This window comes from Neopelma chrysocephalum, unplaced genomic scaffold (assembly GCF_003984885.1).
Source record: "Neopelma chrysocephalum unplaced genomic scaffold, ASM398488v2 Primary Assembly neopelma1_26, whole genome shotgun sequence".
NCBI classification, from domain to species: domain Eukaryota; kingdom Metazoa; phylum Chordata; class Aves; order Passeriformes; family Pipridae; genus Neopelma; species Neopelma chrysocephalum.
Window position 1 is genome coordinate 1,680,816 of NW_020897695.1, and position 21,281 is coordinate 1,702,096.

Below are 21,281 nucleotides of genomic sequence, written 5' to 3' on the forward strand. Positions count from 1 at the left end.
CTGCTGGCCATGCTGCTTTTGATGCATCCCAGGATGCGGATGAATTTCTGGGCTGCAAGTGCACATTGCCAGGTCACACTGAGCTTCTTGTCAACCAACACACCCAAGTCCTTCTCCTCAGGGCTGCTCTCAATCCATTCTCTGCCCAGCCTGTATTTATTTGTGCTTTGGGATTTCCCTGACCCGAGTGTAGCACCTTGCACTTGGCCTTGATGAACTTCATGAGGTTTGCACGGGCCCACCTCTCACACTTGTCAAAGTCTTTGAGTACCTCACCCTTCTCCAAATCCCAGACAACCAGGTCTCCTGTTTCCTTCTGGAGAGGACCTCCATTTTCCCTGGTCTTCTTTTTATCACCGATGTACCCACAGAAGCTTTTCTTGTTGCCCTTGAAGTATCTGGACAAATTTAATTCTATCAGGGTTTTAACTTTCCTAACCTCATGGCTGTTTGGACAATTTGTCTGTATTCCTCCCAGCCTACCTGTCCTTGCTTCCAACCTCTGTAGGTTTCCTTTTTGTGTTTGAATTTATCTAGAAGTTCCTTGTTCATATGCACAAGCCTCTTGATGGTTTTGCCTGACTTCCTCCTTGTTGGGATGCATTGCTCCTGAGCTTGGAGGAGGTGATCCTGGAATATCAACCTGCTCTCCTGCGCCCCTTTTCCCTCCAGGGCTTCATCCTGGTACTGTATCTTGCAGATCTTTAAAGAGGCCAAAGTTAACTCTCCTGAAGGTCAGGGTAGTGAGCTTGCTCCTTGCTGTCCTAAGGATCTTGAACTACACTGCTTCATGGTCACTGCAGCCAAGGCTGTGCTTGAGATTCCCATTCCCCACCAGTCCCTCCTTGTTGGTGTGAACAAGGTCCAGCATAACACCTTTATCAACAATGCATTCCAGGAACCTCCTGGAGTGCTTGTGCCCTTCTGTGTTGGCCCTCCAGTAGATATCAGTGTGGTTAAAATCCCTCATGAGGAACAGGGCTTGTGAACGTGAAACTGCTCTGATCTGTCTATATTGGTCTCATCTGCTCAGTCTTCCTGGTGAGGTGGCCTGTGGCAGATCCCCACTATAATGTCACCTGTCCCTGCCTTCCCTTTAATTTGACCCATAAGCTTTCAGAGAACTCCTCATCCATCCCCAGGAGGAGCTCCATGCACTCCAGCTGGTCAATGACATAGAGGGCAACATCCCCTCCTCATCTACCTGCTTGCCCTTCCTAAAGAGCCCATATCCTTCCACTTCAGCACTCCAGTCACAGGAGCCATCCCACCATGTCTCCATGATGCCAACAAGATCACAGCCCTGCAGGCACGCACACAGCATGTGCATAGAGTCATTTAAGTTGGGCCCTGATGAAGCCAATTTACTGGCTGCAATTCCTTTGTGTTGCTGCCTCCTGCTGACCCGCAATCCATCTCCAGGCTCTGGGCAGCTATTGCTGTCACTGGCATCAAACTGGTAGGAGTGGGATGGATGGAGGTTCCCCTCCTCCAGCAAGTTTAGTTTAAAGCCCTCTTCACCAGCTGCACAAGCCTGTAACTGAAGATGCTCTTCTCCTTCTCTGACAGATGTACCCCATCTTTGATACAGAAGAACTGAGAGACTGTAATACTGCTGAGAGCACCTCTGACTTCTCAGGAATGACTTACAAGACAGGTCTTTACTTTCTGTGTGTCTGGATTTGAATTAGCACAAGGAAATTCAAGATCTTACTCTACTCTCTAAATGTCACTTCGATCTGTAAATCGGCTCTATAAAGGTCATTCTGATACAAATCAGAATTATAGTTACTTTTCCTATTACCCTTGAATGACTTCAAGATCTAGGAAAATGGAAAAACATACATTTTAGATGACACAAGATCCAAAACAGTTTTCATCTGCATCAGGGCAGATCATTTCTTCTTGTCTAGCAACTGTTGAAAGACTGATGACCTGACAAATCTAGGAACAGTTACTTTAACTTCACTTAAAATAAGATATTCCATGACATATTCCTAGCTTCTTATAAATGCTCTTTGTGAAACCCGTCCCATATTATTCCTTTTATTCAAGAAAGCTTAAATCACGTAATGGAATATTAGAATGGCAAAATCATCTAACTCCAAACTAGGGAAGGGACATTCACAGAAATAATCCCTGAAAATTCTGAATAGATTTCTAGCATAAATAGAGTTTCATAAATGTCTTGGTTTTGGCCAATGACAGGGTTAATTTTTCACAGTAGCTGGGAGGGGGCAGAGCCTGGAGCCCTATGGGCATTGTCAAGACCCTAACATAACATGTTATTAAATACCATCTTACATCATTGTCAGGGGCAGGGGAAAGGCATTCTCTCTTCCTTCCAGGAAGAAAGGATGTTCCTTTCCGGAGGACAAGGAAAAGCTGGGGATGGAGGGTCTGTTCACCATTGCTTTTCACTGTCCCAGACTTGATGAGCGTTTTGCATGTAAATCACCCTCTCTTTGTACATGTTTTTTATTAGTTTCTTATCTCATTGCTGTTTCCAGTAAATTGTTCTTATCTCAACCTTTTGTGTCTCTCACCAGAGGAGAAGGGCAGTGGCTCGAGGGTTTTCTTTTCAGAGTGAGTACTAAATTGGGGACTACCACTCCTAAACCAATAAAAAGTAGGTCTGTTCACTTTAATAATGAAACTCTGGTTCCAAAATGGCTGAAACATTTAACAACATTTCAGCAGTTAAATGGACAAGGACTCCTGACTCTGAAGTGCTGGAAAGTTGTTTTGCTTTTTTAAACTCCATTCCCTATCTGGAAAAGTAAAAATGAGAGCACAGTTTATGCCTCCTCTCATATTCTTTGGAACTGACAACGTCTTCAGATGTCTCAGTGCACCGAATATTCTAACCACTTTTTCTCAGCTTGGAATAGGGAAACAGATTCTCTTTTGCAATCTGCTTCCAATGCTCACTTTGGAATTACCTGGTTCCTTACATTTGTTTTGCAGTTGATGTAAATGAAACTGCCATTTGGAATAAAGCTCAAAGGCTGTCTTGACATAACCCAAGAAGAATATGATATAAATTCAGCTCTTCAAAGTTGACATTTAATTAGCAACTGTGCTGTCAATGAAAGATGGAGCTTCTGGCCTGCAATGCCTTGGACACAAAGGTGGCGTGGGGAAATAAACTAGATCTTTTCAATGCAAAATCTTTAGAGCAGGTTTCATATCAAGTTGACTAAATTCTATGTTTCAATATCAAATTTTAAGACCAAGCAGCTTTTCAGAGGTCTCTGGAAAACTTTTCTGACCCAAATACTTAAAATAAGGATCCTCTGGGTTTGTTTGAGAGATCCATTGCTGATAAAATATTTTAAGAAAGCCTTTGACTTCTACCATATCTGATACGTGAGCACTAACTTGAGGTTTAGTAACTGTGTTTAGTGACTGTTACTGAGGCACTCCTAGATATTTTCAGGGTTTTCACTACCTCCTTCTCCTTTGAATATGTACTTTTCTACTCTTAAGTGGCAAAATCATGCTCTGCATTTCCCATAAAAAAATGCCCATCTCAAACAATTCACAAACTACATGATATGTCACATACCAGGATGAAATGGATAGCAGCAAAAGTCTTTCCATGAACCTAAGGAGCAGTGTCTTCAAAGAGGTCACCACTGCACCAAATAATAGCCTGAACACGATCAGCTGTCTTGGCTACTTACTCATTCAAGAAATCTTCCATCTATATAGAATAACATAGCATTGTTCAAGAGGCATGAGAGGAATTTAATGTCTTTCCTGCTTACTGAGGATTCAAGCCTAAAGAAGGCACTCACTCTTCAGGACTGTCAGGAGAGGCAGTCAGAAGAGGTGAACAGCAACTACAGACCTCTCCGAGGAACTCTCCTCTTGGTTATCACTGATACTTTATAACCAAAAGCTGGCAGTTTAAACAGGCACAAGCCAGGCTGCTATTCCTCCAACGAAAGTAATATCTTTCAGGGCAGCTTCCAGGAGAGATGCAGGTCCCCCTTAGAAGTAGACCAAAGGAAAAAAAAAACCTTTATAAAGAAACTTAAAATGGAGAGAAGGAAATACGTGCCCCTAACACATTTATGCTGTGAAGTTATTCTGGACAAGATTAAGAGGTATGAATTATGAGACAAGAGATTGCAGTATGAAACAGGGCATAACAGACAGAACAGATTCTGGAACCAGCACAAAAGATGAAAACAAGCTTTGAGGCAGGACCAAGATCAGGTTGCTTATCTCTAATCAATAGCTCTGGCAAACTCCAAACAATAACCTAAAACTTCTATAAATCAGTAATTTAAACACCAGCTTATTGTCCCCTATGTTCAATGGCATGAACATGATGTAAAAACTGCTGTTTTCCAATATTTTAACACATCTCTCAAAGAAATGAAAGTACCTGATCATTGGTCCATAAACGTAACATGTAGTGGGTCAGCCATTGAGGGTTTTGAGCCATGTAGCATTAGCAAAGTTTTTCGATGCTACCACATGCAAAACACTCTGGACCCACCCTGGACAGAATTTGTCTAATTTCATTGAATGTGCAAGTGCACCAATTGTCCTAAATCAACTGTGAAATGACAGGAACAGTATCGGTATGCAGGTATGATATATAGGAGCTCCAGCACTTCGGAGATTTGCATATCAGCATCTGAGTTTGTTCACCACCTTTCAGAATGTTGTTTTAGTTTTAAGAGCTAAATTTCCACTCTTTGTGGAACAGCTGAAAATGGACAGGATGCCTAACCAGCTGGGAGCACTCATAAACTGGTATGCCTAAAACCTAGCCTGTATGAACTAAAATACCTCCCTTAGATCAGTATCTCCACGAAACTGATATTCAGTGTGAAATTATTCTCTGCACTTACAATTCTTAGATGAGAGATCTCTTCCAGGGCTGATTTTATAATTTACCTCAGGCAATCATTGTGCTCAGTGCAGAAGTAGTTCCAGAGTCAGTTCTACAGCTCCTTCCTCCAACTGTGCGTCCTCATCAGTGGGGCGCAGAGCCCTGACTTCCTTGCCTACTTTCCTCTGGCCTCTAAGAGTTTTGCTTTCCTGACCACAGAGTGACTCAGAACAGTGCTTTTCCTGGAACAGCCAAGAGCATGGCAGTAAGTGGATTCTCCTGGGATGGGTAACAGCAGGTTTTCAACTTGTTCATGCTGAGAAGACCCTAACTGCCAGAACTCCCACTTCATGGAGAAGAATTACTTCTAGTAATTTAGATTACTAGGTTATTATTCATGAGAAGCACGGCTTCTGCCACTAAGACAATTCAGGAGGGCTCACGATGTAGATATCTGCAGAAGATCAACCTGTGGGGATGTGGGTTAAAATCTGTTTGCTTTCTGCATTCAAAATGGCCTTAGGCAGAAGGTCTAAGCAATTGGCTTAGCAAGGACAGGGATGCTAGAGAGCTTGCCCAATAGCACAGTTTAGATATCTAGAAGAAAGTGGGCCCAAAATCTGAGATGCTTATGCCACTATTAGCAACTAATTAAATCACCTGGATTCCCCAAATTCTCTCTTGAACTTAGGCTTCTATATTCTAGAGCAGTCACGCAAGAGGCACCTAAATGGCTTGCTGAATGCTCACCTTACACATAAGTCCACAGGGACTCCTTTTTTAAGGCAAAACTCAAAAAGACAGTGTATATAATCCCAATGAGTGGCTCAGCAATAACAGTGGCTAGAAAGAAGCTAGAGGTTAGGGAAAAGCTCCCTAAACAACTCATTAATTCAGAGCTACAGGAAGAGGCTGGGTTCCTCTACATATTATCCTGTAATAATAAATTTTCACTGAGAAGAATGTTTGCAAGAAGCCCAGAGAGAAGCAACTGCACATACTTCACATGCAAGTGTTATGTACCTTAGCCATGAGTGTTGTTCCAAAGCCACCTTGGTAATTATTAGCAGACGGTACTCCTTCCATCACTCCAGGAACAGGGTTGTACGTATCGCTTGACCAACAGCGACCTGAGCTCATATTTAGGATTTTGGCCAGCAGCTTTGGGTCAAGGCCTAATCTGTCAAAGGTCAAGGAAGAGAAGTGTTAATGTCAAAATGCACAAGACATGGGTGACTTGTTTTCAATCTTAGAACCCTACCATCATTCCTCTCCCTTTATTATAAGTCATGAAAAATGACAGAGTATTGATATTGGGGGCAGGGATGTTGTATCTTAAATTAAAGAGCATCAATCCACCATTTAACCAGCAGGTTTTCAGAGCTGTTTTCCTTTTGCACTAAGCAAATCCTCTTCACCTAGCAATTTTGAAAGTGCAGGAAAAATAAAGGTCCTCTGAGAACACTAGTTCCCTGGTATTTCAATTACTAAAAGGCATTCTCTATTCTGCTACCTACTAGGTCATATACTTATTCTTCATGTCAAAATTATACTCTCTAAACAAAACAAAAAATTTACAAGGAAGCGTGGCAACGTGAAAGTACTTGTATGATGCATTTATATGTGAATGCTAGTGCATTTCTGAAGTAAACAAGGTAACGCAAATGATTCTGCTCTAGTAACGTGAATAAAAATGCTACACTTTGCAAAAAATATTACTATTGTGTACATCTGTACATTTGCGGCTTTGCTATTATTAAATCTTCACTATATACTCTTGCTTATGAGGCAAGTCTGCATCTCAGTGTGACACGCTATCTATTTGCAAACATATACTATAGTTCTGGGTCAACTGCTGATAAGGTTACTGATCCTGATAAAACAAAGCTTGTCCAAGTAGAAACGTCATTTGTTCTACCACAGAGATGATGGCATAAACTGCTGCTCAGTGCAGACCCTGAAAATTCTTCAATATTATAGGAAATTAATCCTCTTATGAATTCACATTTATGCTGATAATAAATTGCAGGTGTAATTTTACATCAATTGCATTTATACCAAGGACGAGCAGCAGCAGTTTATCTGGCCCTGTACAAATGTTCAGCTACGCTCAGGACAAAAAAGAAAGCAAGGGCATTACGTCCAGTAACAACCCAAGATGAGAAAAGGTCATTTTAAAAGGCATATATCACAACCTTCTACAAAGGATTTTTTATAGAATTCAATGCTCTTTATATTTGCTCCTACACCACAGACTTCTGCAGATCTCCATAGCCTAACACTGCTTCTGGGCACTATATCACTCAAAGTTTTAATTTATCAATGAAAAAAGCTCATTACGGATGGAACGGTTGCTGAAATGCATGTCTATTTATTTCAGTAGGCATTTTGGATTTGAAAAACTACGTTTAAGACAGACATAGGGTGGCTCCTATTCCTATAATGGCGTGTGCCTCCTGCAATTCTGTCATCCTAATGCAAAGCAAGATCATTTTTTGTACCTCAGATAGCTTTTTAGCACTACTGCTGTGCACTCTTATTTATGATTTGCTGCAGCAACCCTTAGAACTCAATGGAAAGTCTCCTGCTGGCCTGAATGGGATCAAGCTTTATTCTCCTCCTGTTTTTTCAACCCTCTGACTCAACTGAATGCTTTCAGTGGCCATTTATTAAAAAAAAGTATTTTTCAGTACATGTTTTCACAATAAATTGTACTTTTATCTTGCATAATGCATCAAAGTCTTCCTCATCAAAGTCTTCATCAAAAGCCACTCCGAATAAGAGCTTGACTTGTAATAAAAAAACCCCTGCATTGTGGGAGCATTCAAAGCCTAAGCTTTCAAATATACAAAGGTTGCTTTTTTTTCCCCCAAAACAAATCTCTTGGCTTGTTTGTTTCCTTATCATTGTTATATCCAGATCAGTATTTTTAACAATATAGAGCCTATTTGTGCCATATCTAGCTGCAAGCAGAGGCCCCTAATTACAGCTGTGAGTATATTGCAAGACAGAAAGCTTATTATTTCAAAACACATATAACCCTCCCAAAGAATGCTTTTCTTACAGTGTTCCAACTATATCTCTGTGAAAGTATACTTTAAAAAACGTGTGTATTATACAGATATGTAAAATACTGTCTTGGACTAGATCTGGCATGTTTTTGCTCTCTGAAAAGAAAAAGGAAGATAGTTTGTATCCCTGCTTCTTCAAAATTCATTGCTCTTAAACACCATGCAGCTTCTCTTCAGGAGACTTGAACCTATTTTTTTTCTCCTTTTCAGCAAGTGTACCATTAATAAGAGCAAGTTAGAAGTGCTTTGCATTTCATCTTTCTGAAGATTCATCCACTGGTGCATATATAACTGACAGTTAAAATTAGACATATATTAAAATCAGTTACTGAAGAAGTCCTCTGTCTTCCACTGTGCCCAAAGCCTGTAATGGTCTGAAACCAGCTAGAATATACAGTAATTGTCATTCAGTGAGAGTCTATCCTAGAAAGTCATGCTTCAGTGGAGAAGACTGAGTTTCCATTTGAAATCAACAAATTAATCCAAGACAGGTATCTGAAAGGGCAAGTTTAATAGGAAGCAGCTACTGGGCTCTCAACCATGATAAAATGTTATTGCTGTTTCCCTGTAAATTGGCTGGGAACATACGATACTCTCTGCATAAGAGCTCCATTGCTGTTCAAGAGATATACTGCTCAAGCTATCAAAATGATGACAGTCTGCCAGTCCCCATAACAACTTGCCATTGGACATGGGAAGAGCTTGTGCATGTGTGTGTGAATTTACAATTACCAAAATGTTCTCCCTTATAAGCAGAAAAGAAGCCCATGTATTAACTGTACTTATAATAAAGCAAAAACAATTGCTTCCCTCAAATCAATGCTTCTTCAATAACATTCTTAATGAAGTGAACAGCAGAAACTCAGCAATGGACATACACACCAAAAAAAAAAAAAAAGGTTAAAATAGGATCCCCTCAGGCCACTGCTCAAAACTCAAGTTTTGCTGAGCTTTGACAAAACCAGATACTGAATACGTTCCTCCAAAAGTTCAGTCTGGAACAGATACAAAAACTGAAATAGTGTCTCACAAGAAAGACACATCCTGGTCTCATTTTAAGGTGTAGCAACTGAAGTAGTCAAACTGTTGAGAGTTTCCCATCTCAGAGTGCTTTCAATAAGTATTATACAAAGGTAGGACCCTTCTGCCACAGTTAAAAATTACTTGGTCACTGGCGTTTTAAACAAGGTAAGTGCTTTCCAGTGTCATTACTACACCCTCACAAGACTTAGCTGCAGCTCCATGCCAAAGATAGCAGAGCCACAGCTTCTTGGAGGAATTATTTTTCAAGGTACTCTTTCTAAAATTTGCAGTGCAGGTGTGTCCATGGCCAATCATTCCTCAGCCTGTAGAACATGCCCCTCTCTACCGTGCTAACTCTCATTTCTGCTCCTCTCTTGCATCCACAAGGGTGCTCACAGAAACCAGACTTAAAGACTATGTTTAAACTCAGCACAAGAAGAAAAAGTTCTTTTATCATCTTTTCACTTTATGTATCTGAAAAAGCAAGTGGGCACAAATCCATATATAGTAAAATTGCGTAGGAAGGAGTTGTGCAGCTTTTGGTATAAATCTGGGTGCCACTGTAGTCCCTCCTCAGAGAGATGATTTTCTCTACTGTTGGAAGTACAGAGTGATTTTGCAGTGAGGTTATTGCCATAGAGCCCTTACTGCTCTCCTGGTCCCTTATATCCCAACTATATTAGGCAATCTTGTCCTGTCTTGTGTCACCACATAAGCCCTTCTCTGAGACTTTGCAGCCAGTTTCTGAAGGAACCGCAAACTGCCTGTTAGGCAGCAACTTCCAACTGACCTAAAGACAAACCAGGTATCAGCAATATATAATTTCTGAGCTTTATTTTGCTGGTATGAAAAATTGTTTCACTGGAACTCAGGGCTCAGTAAAACAAAGCTACTGTCACTGAGATGATCAGCAAAATGAAAAAGACAAATAGTTTCTAACTGTGGATGGTAGCACTTAATGTTTTATTTCTTATTTGTGAAGCTTACATGTACTCTGTGTGTTGGTTTGACACAGTAAGTCAGTAAGTATTTTGCAATATGCACATTATCCATAAAACTGTATAGCAAAATCTACTCAAGATTTTTCCCCTGAAAAGTTGCACTAACATGCTAGAAAAGAAAATACAAATGACAATGCAAATTCATTTCCAGAATGTCTGCCATACCTTTTAACTGTTACTAGCAACATTCATAAAGCATCAGGAAAGTAATGGAAAAAACTAAACATAAGAAAACAAGCATTTTATTGGTCTTATTCTCTTATTCTAGATATAAGCAGAAGTCATCTTCTCCAGCATCTAAGGATGGGAATTTTTTAAAAAAGTATTTACGCATTCTAATCCAAATAGCTTCCAGTGAAAATGGGCATCTTCATTAGTAAATGAAGATGATGAGTAAATAAAGATGATGTTAGAGTAAAGTAGAAAAGCAAGTGGAATATAAACACAAAAATTACACAGCAATATTGCCCATTTTTCTGGGAGTTTATTGTGGGACTTTTTAACGTCAGGGGTTTTTCCCCCCCACCACATTCTATTTGTTACTTACGTTGAAGTTTGGAAAAATGCTATAATTTCAATTATAAAATAAATAATGTAATTTAAAAATCTGAAATTAATAAACCAGTCACTCTAACTACTTCAGATAATGAAAATTCAGACTGCATGGTTTATGAAAACATTACAGACGAAGTGGTTTATTAATAGAATTAACATCACATTGCTTTGAAGATTTAAGTTCAGAGTTGATGGAGGTGTTGTAATGACTTTCTAGTTATATCTACTTTAGAGAACAATATTTTGAATAATTATCCAAAGTCCCTAAAACTCAGTTTAAATGATGCAGCAGATATACACAATGAATAATATAAAGACATTTTATATTCTATCTAAAAGTTACGAGCATGTCTAAGTTCCACAATTCCTACTCTGAATTTTTAGATATTCAGTATCCTTTATCATTATTAGGTCAGAGCCAGACTTTCTTCACTAGATATGCATCAATTCAATAAATCAAGCTCAGCTTCTCACTCTCTCCAGACCAGGCAGCCACACTATCCTTTGAGCTTTAGACTTGAAAAAAAAAAATCATAAATTTACTACTATAGCAATACTTCTTATAATTAGAATGACAAGTGTTAACTTGTACATTAGAAATTTTGACACACCCAAAGTGGAAAGCTCTTATTCTAGATATAAGCAGAAGTCATCTTCTCCAGCATCCAAATCGCAGTAAATTAAAATCAATGCAAGGGTTCTAAATTACTTCATAAGGTTTTAAATTACTGCCTCTGTCTTAAGCCTCATGCAGTTTTGGACTAAATGAGATTCTGCTCTTTGTATAATTTTGATTACAATCTGCAGGTTTCTTCTACAATAAATACAGTTCCTTCTTGATAACCTTGATTGTAGGGTAGGGAGGTTTATATATTGTCACTGGACTTTTGCTTACAAATGCTGAATACAAATTCAGGCAAAATTTAAACTGGAAAAGGAAAAAATGAAAAATGAAAATCCTAAACACTTTCAAGCTACAGTGACTGCAGACATCAACTTGCTCTGCACAGGTTTACATGCCCAGAATATCTGTCTTCCAAACCTCTTGATTTTATTTTACCTTCAAATTTAACTCTAATCATTGCTACAAATGTAGATAAAACTATAACGAAAAATCAGTTGCATATGCTTTATTAAGTGAATCATGATTTAAAGCAGAACTTGATGAAAGCTTTCTGGATTACAATAGTTGTAAACAATGCTACTGGTTTTATTATGCCTCAATGCAGACATGCTTCAGTATTTTACAGACTCTCAATTTTAAAATGTAAATGGTACAGGATATTGATAAACCAATTAGCACTGATGCAAAGCAAATTCCTCTTTTATCTCAATTACAACATGACAACTTAATAGGTCAAGATAGTCTAACATCTGAGACAAGGGCAATTCAATAAAACAACTGCATCTTGATATGGTAATTAAGAGGAAATGTGAATCCATTACATTGTCTCGTGTACATGCACATATGTAGGTGTTCTTTTTATTTCTTTAAGCATTTGATACCCTGTTACTGTTTTTATAGTGTATCAAATCCACATGAACACAGCTGAGCCCAGTTGATAAGTATCTACAATATCTGTAGTTTTAACGGGCAAATTTTAAGGATGCAACTGCACAGAAAAATAATTCAAGGAAAACCCTTAAAAGATACACAATTGCAAACACAGGACTTCTTTGTCTATAAATTTGCAAATTATTCAGATCTGGCTAAAATAATTTAGGAAAGCTGCAAATACTTTGATACTGAACTGATATTTGCATGGACTCTATTGGAAAATAAAATCAAAAAGCCACAGCACAATAAAAAGGTTACAACTGGAAATTAAAAATAATTTTGCTTAAATATGCTGTGACAACTTAGATGTATCACATGCTAGAAAAGAAATGGTAATCTTAGCATTGACAAGAACGCAGAGGAGCATACTGCAGCTCTTTGACAAGCTAGGAGTTTTGGCAATTAGGACAAACTGCACTCAAAAAGTCGAAGAAAGGTAGATGTTCTGTTTTATGCTTTGATCTTAATTTGATACACATACTGTAGTACAAGTTTTGTTTTACAGTATATTTTGGAACAATTTAACAAAGTAAACAGAGCCAATGAGAGCCATATGGGAGTGTAATACTCTGAATAAACTGTACATTAGCTTAGAATACAAACAAAAACTTACCTCTGTATTATCTCTGCATGTTTATAATGCAAGACAAACATTATTGCACACGGCACTACAGCAGAACAAATAAATTCTTAACTTCAGATGCAGAATGCAACAGCCAATACAAGAAAATATTCCCATTCTGAAAACCCCTACTTTATTAAATAATCCCTCTAGCCTGTTATTAACTTTATAAGACAATTTCCTACAAAAGTTTATCTGTGCCATTTAATCATCATTGTCTCAGCAAAATCAACCATAATACATGAAAACTGTAAACACAGAAAAAATGCTTCAATCCAGTACAAAAATCAAACAAACCTGATTCCAAGATTCATAGCCTCAGCAGTGCCAATCATACTGATGGCCAAGAGCATGTTGTTGCAGATCTTTGCAGCCTGAAATTTTGTGAAACCATCAATTAGTTCATGCATTTTTGTAGACCTAACATGTAGGAATCATCTTTAACTAGGCTCAGGACAGTATGATCAAATATATTTTGGCAGCTCTCTTTTAGAGGTAGCACCAGTAAGCACAGATCTATGATAGTACAGTTAATGAAAACTGCTCTATGGCTCCTTCAGAGATTAAGAAGTACTTTTTTTCTTCGTACAGAAGGTCATAGAACAGTATACATAGTATACATAGAATGTAGGGGCTCTTTGTCCTTCAGAACATCCAGTAAATCTAGATTTAGATGAAACAAAATTAAAATATCCTCCTCTAAGTAGTATAATCTCAACAAGCCAATGTGGATAAACACCAATCAGACTTTGGTACTAAGCTATACAACATACTGGACAAAAGGACCATGAGGTTATTTTATAAACACATGGTTAGAGAGAAGTAAACCAGCAAACAAGTATGAAGTATGAGGATATAGTATAATGCATTTAGTCCTGAAATAAAAGAGTAGGTATCAGTAGAGAAAAAGCCAGAAAAAGGTAAGACTGAGATAACAATTAACCCTTCAGAAAGCATTACCTGCCCGGTTCCAACCTCTCCACAGTAAACCACATTAGAACCCATGCATGTCAGCAACTCTTTGGCAGCATTAAATTCTTGTTCCACTCCACCAACCATGAAAGTAAGGTTTCCAGCTCGAGCAGCTCCAACACCTGAATCAAGACAACATTGGATTTAATACCATTATTAAAAACCTCAAAAACTTAATAGTTTATCTTATCAGTAAGGGTCTGGTGATGCAATACTAACACTGCACTTATGATGAACATCTCAAATTCTGTGTAAAAGTAAGCCTATACTCTCAGTACTCAGAGGATCAGTGATCTTAATTCTCAAACATCTGATGGAGATAAAGCCACAATATCTTCCAGGCTCACTAGCGGATAAAGAAGTCACGAGACTTACATATAACTGGCAATGTCACTTTTTATAGTTTATATGAAGAAACAATCAACTCTTCCTGCAACTTTGCATTCCACAAAATTCATTGTATCTGAATTACTAAATAAAATTTCTTTTTTGTCAAACTATTCTTCACATATGATCATTGACAAACTATTACTCAAAGTAATAGTGCTTTTATCTCTGCTTTTATCACCCTTTCTAAACCTATGCTAATTTCTATCAATGCTTCCTGATTTTCACATAATTGAACAGCTAAAAGACATAGACATATAAAACCAAGTCTTCTGAATCTTTGCAGTTTGTTATGTTTCTATTCTGAAGCAAAATTCGTCTTGAGAAACTTTAAGTTAGTTTCCTATAAACACACATACAATGACATAAAGAACTATGAAAAGACAATGTAAAAATTATTCATACACATATGCACACAAACACACTATTCCCAGTTTTATTCTTGTAGTCTGTCCTGTCTTTACCACAGTTCAGTAAGCACACACCATAGTTCTTTGACTATACAGTTCCGATAAGCACAACTCCAGCAAATTTTTCATGTGATATTTATCAGCTCCATGAAATATTCTATTCCTTAAAAGAAGCCTAATTCTAATATGAATTACTCATACATCCTTAACCTCCTCATCCCTAGCATTTAATGAGTATAACAGCTAGAAAAATTTGGCCTAAACTGATGAACAAATCATCTTCCTCCCTAATTTTCACTTTGGCAAGAAGCATAGCCACTATAAATTTTCTGTGCTATGCATCAAACATGAACCTGTTGGGATGTACAGCTGCAGATAACAACCAACTTTCGAATTAAACATGTTCAGTTAGGTACAGTGCTCTGAAGTGCTGCAACACAGCTAAAGAAGTGGTCAGTTTTGGACTTTGTTTACAACATCAAGGACAGTTACACTGCAGTTCCTCACACTGAATAATCTGATGAATTTTTATTTGCTTTTCAATAAAAATTTCAATTGATTCACTGTCTCTGTACAACTGCTCTCTGTGACTATGTCTAAAAACACCCCTTTCGTTATCTGTCAACTGTTTATTTTCCCCATCCCGCCTTTCAGCATATGCCATCTTTTGAAATCACTGAAGAATTTCAGACAAATTTGGTAGATCAAGGTCTCAAAATGAGCAAATACCTACCAGTTATGCAAAAATAGGCAACAGGAAAGATGCTTCCAGTGATGAAGTACTTGCTCAACCTATATAAGAAGCTAGAATCACAGGACTTCTGGCGTTGGAAGGGACCTCTCAAGATCATGTAGTTCAACTCCCCTGCTCAAGGAGGGCCAGTTGAAGCATGTTGCCCAGGACTATGTCCAGTCTGCTTTTGAGTGTCTCCAAGGATGGAGACTCCACAGCTCCTGTAGGCAACCTTTTCCTGACTACTCTCTCAGCAAAAAAGTGTTTTCGTGTGTTTCAGATGGACTTTCTGTGTTTTAATTAATGACCATTGCCTCCTGTCCTATCAGTGTAGCTCCCTCTTCTTCAGTCTCTCCCATCAGCTTTTTATACACATTGATAAGAACCCCTCTGAGCCTATGCTTCAGGCTTAACAGTCTCAGCTCTCTCAGACTCTCCTCATATGAAAGATAGTCCAGAGTCTTTGTCATCTTCATGGGCCATAGCTGGACTCACTCCAGTAAATCTGTGTCTTTCTGCTGGTAAGTCCAGAACTGGAGCATCCAGAAGAACTCAGTCAGACCTATAGCTTTAAAAAAACAATCAATCTATATATAGAATACTGTCAAGGTACTGAAATATATACGGTGGAGAAGATCTTCCTGCCCAGGTTGAGAGACACCCTATTTGTAGCCAATCCTTAAACTCACGTGAACAAGTCCTTTCCAGGCAACTCACAGGAACTGGGCCAAGAGCAAAGCGCGGATTTAGAGCTAGCACAAACAGTTCATTGTTGTCTTCTTGGCTACCAGTTCACTGGTATGTACATGACCACAAGGATTGCTACATTAATAAACACAATGATTTTCATTCCATTCCTCTAGCTGTTTTTATTCAAACCACATAATGGCCTTTACCACTAATCCTGTGATCTGACCTGCAGCAAATTAAGTAGACAATTTAAGTCAAAGCTTACAAACAAAATCCAGTACTATCCATCATAGGTCAATAGCCTTGTATCTAGATTACAGACTGCTAAATAGCTTCAGAGATTCATTTATTAGAGCAAAATTAATGCTGACAATAGTTTTCAGCTGGTTAATCTTCTGACAGCTGCACTCTCTCACTTGTTCAAATACATTTCAAGAAGAAAAAATAAATCAGTTAGGTAGAAAAAAAAGAGCAATTTGTTGTATAATGCAGAAGGCTTGGAAAATTCTTGTTTTAAAAACAAAAACCTGTTTACTTCACGGTAAATTTTATCATCTACAGTTCTTGCCAACTATCAACTATTTCATCAGAATTAAAGGAGCAATGCAGCAAATTTATAACACTGGCAATTAAAAAAAGATTGGCATGCTGTCTAGGAGTACAAGAACTGTAACTTCATCTAAAAATAGAAATTAAAAAAATCATTATACAACAACGCACAGCTTTATTTCACAATCACAGATTCCATACCAACAACACAAGCCAGTAAAGTATTATCAGCTTTTAACACTAAAGAGAACAATGAAGATGCAGAGCAGCTAGTGCAATTAAAAAAGCTAATGATTATTTTTCCTATTTTGAGTTTTTTAAAGAAGTCTTACCACCTAACATGCTTTCTGCTGTTGAGGTCAAAAGTCCTTCAGAATCTAGCTGTTCCTTCTAAGATACAAAACCTCTCTTCAGATCCTCAGGGAATGATTTTCAGAGAAACTGTACCTGTGATTAGAATGCACTAAGATTTCTTCCTCCACTGCAAAGCAAGACTGATGGAGCCCATGGCTGCAGTCTTATACTTGCTTGGCTTCTCTAGGATGGTATCCCACACCTATGTGCAGAATCCTTTAAGGAGGTCACAGCAGCAGATCAACTGTAAGTCAGCTGGTCATAGAGCATCAGAGTTTGTCCCAAAGATATAAACTGACAGGAACAAGTTTGCCGATAAACATGATAACAGATCTAGCTACTAAGGGGGTATGCAAAAAAATTACTCTGGGAAAAAAAATATGGTGAGAAGTTATAGAGTAGCACTGCAATATGGCATATCCACTAGGAGATTGGTTTTCCACTTGAGTACTAGAAGGTTTTGGATGAAGATCTGAAAAATTAATTTCTTTTATCAGAAGGGGGATATAAAGAACTGCTTTTCAAAGCCTCTTGTCACATCTGTCTGCATTACTTGTGAGGCAAGTTCAATTCAGGTGCTTCTCACTTTGATTGCTAACGGATTGCTCAGTGAACCTGATGCAGACCAGTTCCTAAGTTCACAATTTTTGACAAAAATGGGAACAGAGACTTGGGAGCTCTCACATGACAACAGCAACTGGTCTCCGCTATCCTCAGACAGTCTGAAGATGACGTCAAGTTTTAACATCCAGACCAAGCAGCCTACTTTGGTAACACCCTGTCCTTCCATATTCACATCTCCATGCTTAATGCAACAGTCTTTAACATTGTTGGAAAACGTCTTGCAATTTGCCACTGATGCTTCCAGTTCCAAAAAAACACCCCCAAAAAGTCTTAGCTCTATAGCTATATCATTAACACTGCTTAGTTTCAATCAGTTTGCTTATTATTAAGAGTACAATTTTCTAGAAAAAAGATGTTAATATAAAAGTGTTATATGAAAGTATCTGCTTTTGCTTTCAGTTTTATTACATTTCTGTAAGAAGAGCAGAGGGTGGATGAGTTAAAAAGAAGTGATATTGTCAGGCTACGCACTACAGCACCACCACAGCAGAGATGCCGAAAACAGTTACGCTGCTGAGAACACAACACACCCAAGCAAATCCCTGTGCCAAAATATTTAAACCACTGTTGAGTTGCACCTGCAGATAAAAAAAATTTGTTGCTGACAAGGTTTGACACTGAAACGATGTGAATATAGCTGTTCAGAGACTCGAAGAGGACAAGCAGGAGATGAGGGCTATAACGGCAAGAAGCTTGGGCAAAAAATAATCTATTTTGTTATCTTTCTATTCAACATTTAGTCTACTGAGCAATTTTAACAACTAATTTTGTGATCTAAACTGGATAAAAAATAAACAAGAAAAGAATTGCTAGAGTTTTAATTCTCTCTCCTGTTTTTGCACCCGCAAGCATAAGAATTGAGGCTTTGCCTGTTACGCTTTGGGAAGTGCAAGGGAACACTGGTCTTTTATTCTGAGTTTTTTTGCAAAAATGCCGTTTAAGAGACTGCAGCTGCTTCAAACAAGCAGGTTCTTGTCATGTTTGCTCTCAGATAGGTTGAGCTTGAGAGCCTGCATCTGTGTACCTTGTGTGTGTGTGTATTTTTAAGGACTAAGCAGATTTTTTTAAATACCTGCCAGCTCACACCAAATACTTTGTCTTTTGCAACTCAAGAAAAGTTAAACAAAGATACACAAGGAGAGATTAACTGAAAAGGTGACTATTGTTTTGCTACATATATAAATCTAAAACCAATTAACAGGCATGTATAGGCAAAATCAGCTATAAATCCCCGCTGGAAATAAAAGCAGAATATTTAAAACTATACTATAAATTTAAAATCACTATAAATAATATACTATAAATTTAAAATGAAGAAACTAGTTATTTTATAAAACACAAATAGGGTATCAATTTTTTCTACTTGCTTCGTAGACAATGTCTGCCATCATCAATCTATTTCCAGGAAACAAGTAAATGGAATAGACTCAGAAAAAAACCCCACAGCACACCACCACTCCAACGGTTTGTGTTTTTCCCTATTATAAAAATCAGCATCAAACTAGACCTATGAAGCTATTCTCCTGCCATATAACTAAAACACAGTAAATCACTTAATTTGCTCAAAAGAACTTAAATGTTTTAACCAGCCTGCCATCAGTGGAGATAAAGAAGAGGGCCGATGGGACCGGGCTGCAATGTGAGCCGTCTTTAAAATGCAATTGTTCTAATCATTTTCTACAGATGCAGCCTCACAAGGGGCTGCTGTCACAGGGACCATTTACGACTTGTTATGGTGTCTCTATTGTTTACCGGGGACATTCGCTAAAAAGGCGACAGCTGGGACAGAAAGCTGCTCCTCAACGAACAATATAATCCCGTGAAAGTAATCAGCAAATTTAAGGGTGTTAATTAACTTTACACTTTATCATGTTCAATTAGTTGTCCTTTCTCGAAAAGATTGCCGTGCACAATCGGTTTAGAGCGTGCCATGTTTGATTTGTAAGTGATCACTGTTTCTGTTTCAAAGTCCATGTCAGATGTTCTCTTGGGTTTTGGTGACACAGATGAATGGCTCCGCACATGTTAGGGGGTGATCTGGTTTAACATAAACCAGCATAACATAACCCCTTGTTAATGTATCGCTGGCCTTTCCAAAGCAAGAACAGAAATGCCCACACCCGCGGACACACACATAAATGCACCAAACCCCTGCAGCAGCATGACAGTCAACGAGTCAAAGTTTTGTTTTTGCTGAAACGCAAAGACACAAATAAATGGGCAATTTTTCATCATTATATCTCAAAGCAAGACTTGTCTTTTAGGGGCACGCTTGGGATCATTTCTTCCCAGCAAGATCCCTAGTTCTGCTGCATTATGCACTAATGCACAAGCGCCTCCTTACATTTTACATAACGCACACTGCCTTTTCTAATGGCAGCTGAGCAAGCTGGGTAGATGCACAGAGTCCTTCTGTATATCAGATTCTGTGGTTTGTACTGCATTTATAATGCCAGGGATTCTAGAAGAAAGTTGAATTAATCTATCATTAAAATTTACCATTTTCCCTTTAATATACCGTTCCTATTTGCTAATGGGACAAGGCAAAGCTCATGATGAAGCGACAATATACTTGGAAGAGCCCCTTAACGGAAGTCATTGCTGTTTCTCTCTTCTGATAAATAGAGTTTTGCATCACCGTAGCTCATAAACTAGTGATGTTTGAGCAAAAATGGAAATGGAGGTTCAGGTCAGTGATTTGAAGATTTATACAACAAGCACTCAGTATTAATCCAGACAAAAGCACATTTAAGGAATTAGAAGCATTTCTTCTACAGCATAATCAAATGACACCATTTGTGAGATTATGGCTGTACAAAGAAAAAAGTCTAGTGGACTTTTATTCTGCAGCAACAGGCAAATTAAATACATATTATCATAATTATTTAAGCAATTACATTCTACATAAAAACAAACTGCAAAAAACCCACCGACAAAAAAAAACCAAAACAAAAATGCAAAGAAAGCTCAATGGAAAAGTTGTTAACTCTGAAAGCTAATAATGGATTAGGTTAAATATTTAAGAGGAAATTACAGACTATATCAGAAATAGCTGAAACCACAAAACAAAGCGGTAGAAAACACTAGTTTTCTGCTAGGAAGAAGATCTGCAGGGAGAAGGGAAGCGGTCGATAGATCCTTAAATTGGACGCAATAGCTGTTCTTCTATCCCAAGTTGGCAGCTGCTACATTTGCAGACCTAGTTCATTATTTACCCATAATGACCATCAAGCTCCAGTCAAAGTCAGATCACAACAACTGTCAGCAGCTCTTTTAATTAGCCTTGTTTGAATTCAGATAAATATCACAATGGCCCAGCTTCTGCTGAAAAAGCAACAGAAGATTGCAAGGAATAAGCTGCTCTGACTTCCTAACAAACAGTTTTGTGAAAAAGTCTGGAGAAATGAAGTTTTTTTATTTTTTTAATTGAGGAAGGGACGGTGATATGCATGTTTTCCCTCATATGATATTCATATTATGACCTACAATTCCGGTTTATGGGCAAATTTGTGCATCTCAAATGCCAACTCAAAGCATTACTCCACAATCTAAAAGGTAAACTTTAAGAGATGGTTTACAGGTATTAATTAAACCTCTAACCTCTGTGAAATCGTACATTTTGAAAAACTGAATCAGAATTAAGGAATGGACATATTAACAGGATTATCCTCTCTCCTAATTTATCTCCTTCTGTTTGTTTATCCTCAGGGAACATAATCTTCTGTTGCATCAAGCCACTCTCAATTCTCCTTGTGTCAGCAGCAGCATAATAATTCCCTCCTCCTCCTCCACCCCCTCTCCCACAAGCACTGGCAAGAATGAAGACGAGTGGATCAGACTGTTTGCATCAGCATTAATGCTCCATGCAGCTATTTTCCTATCA

At 38.2% G+C, this 21,281-nt stretch overlaps 1 protein-coding gene across 2 annotated transcripts in view; it reads right to left on the bottom strand.

Annotated features, from left to right (window-relative positions):
* The window catches only part of HIBADH (3-hydroxyisobutyrate dehydrogenase), an 85,728-nt gene that overhangs the window by 1,764 nt on the left and 62,683 nt on the right, over window positions 1-21,281 (bottom strand). For both annotated transcript variants that reach the window (XM_027675294.1, XM_027675295.1), the window contains exons 5-7: window positions 13,640-13,773; window positions 12,977-13,053; window positions 5,873-6,029 (exon numbers count right to left, since the gene is read on the bottom strand). In XM_027675294.1, the coding sequence (XP_027531095.1) occupies window positions 5,873-6,029; window positions 12,977-13,053; window positions 13,640-13,773 (368 nt within the window). The remainder of the gene's footprint in view (window positions 1-5,872; window positions 6,030-12,976; window positions 13,054-13,639; window positions 13,774-21,281) is intronic.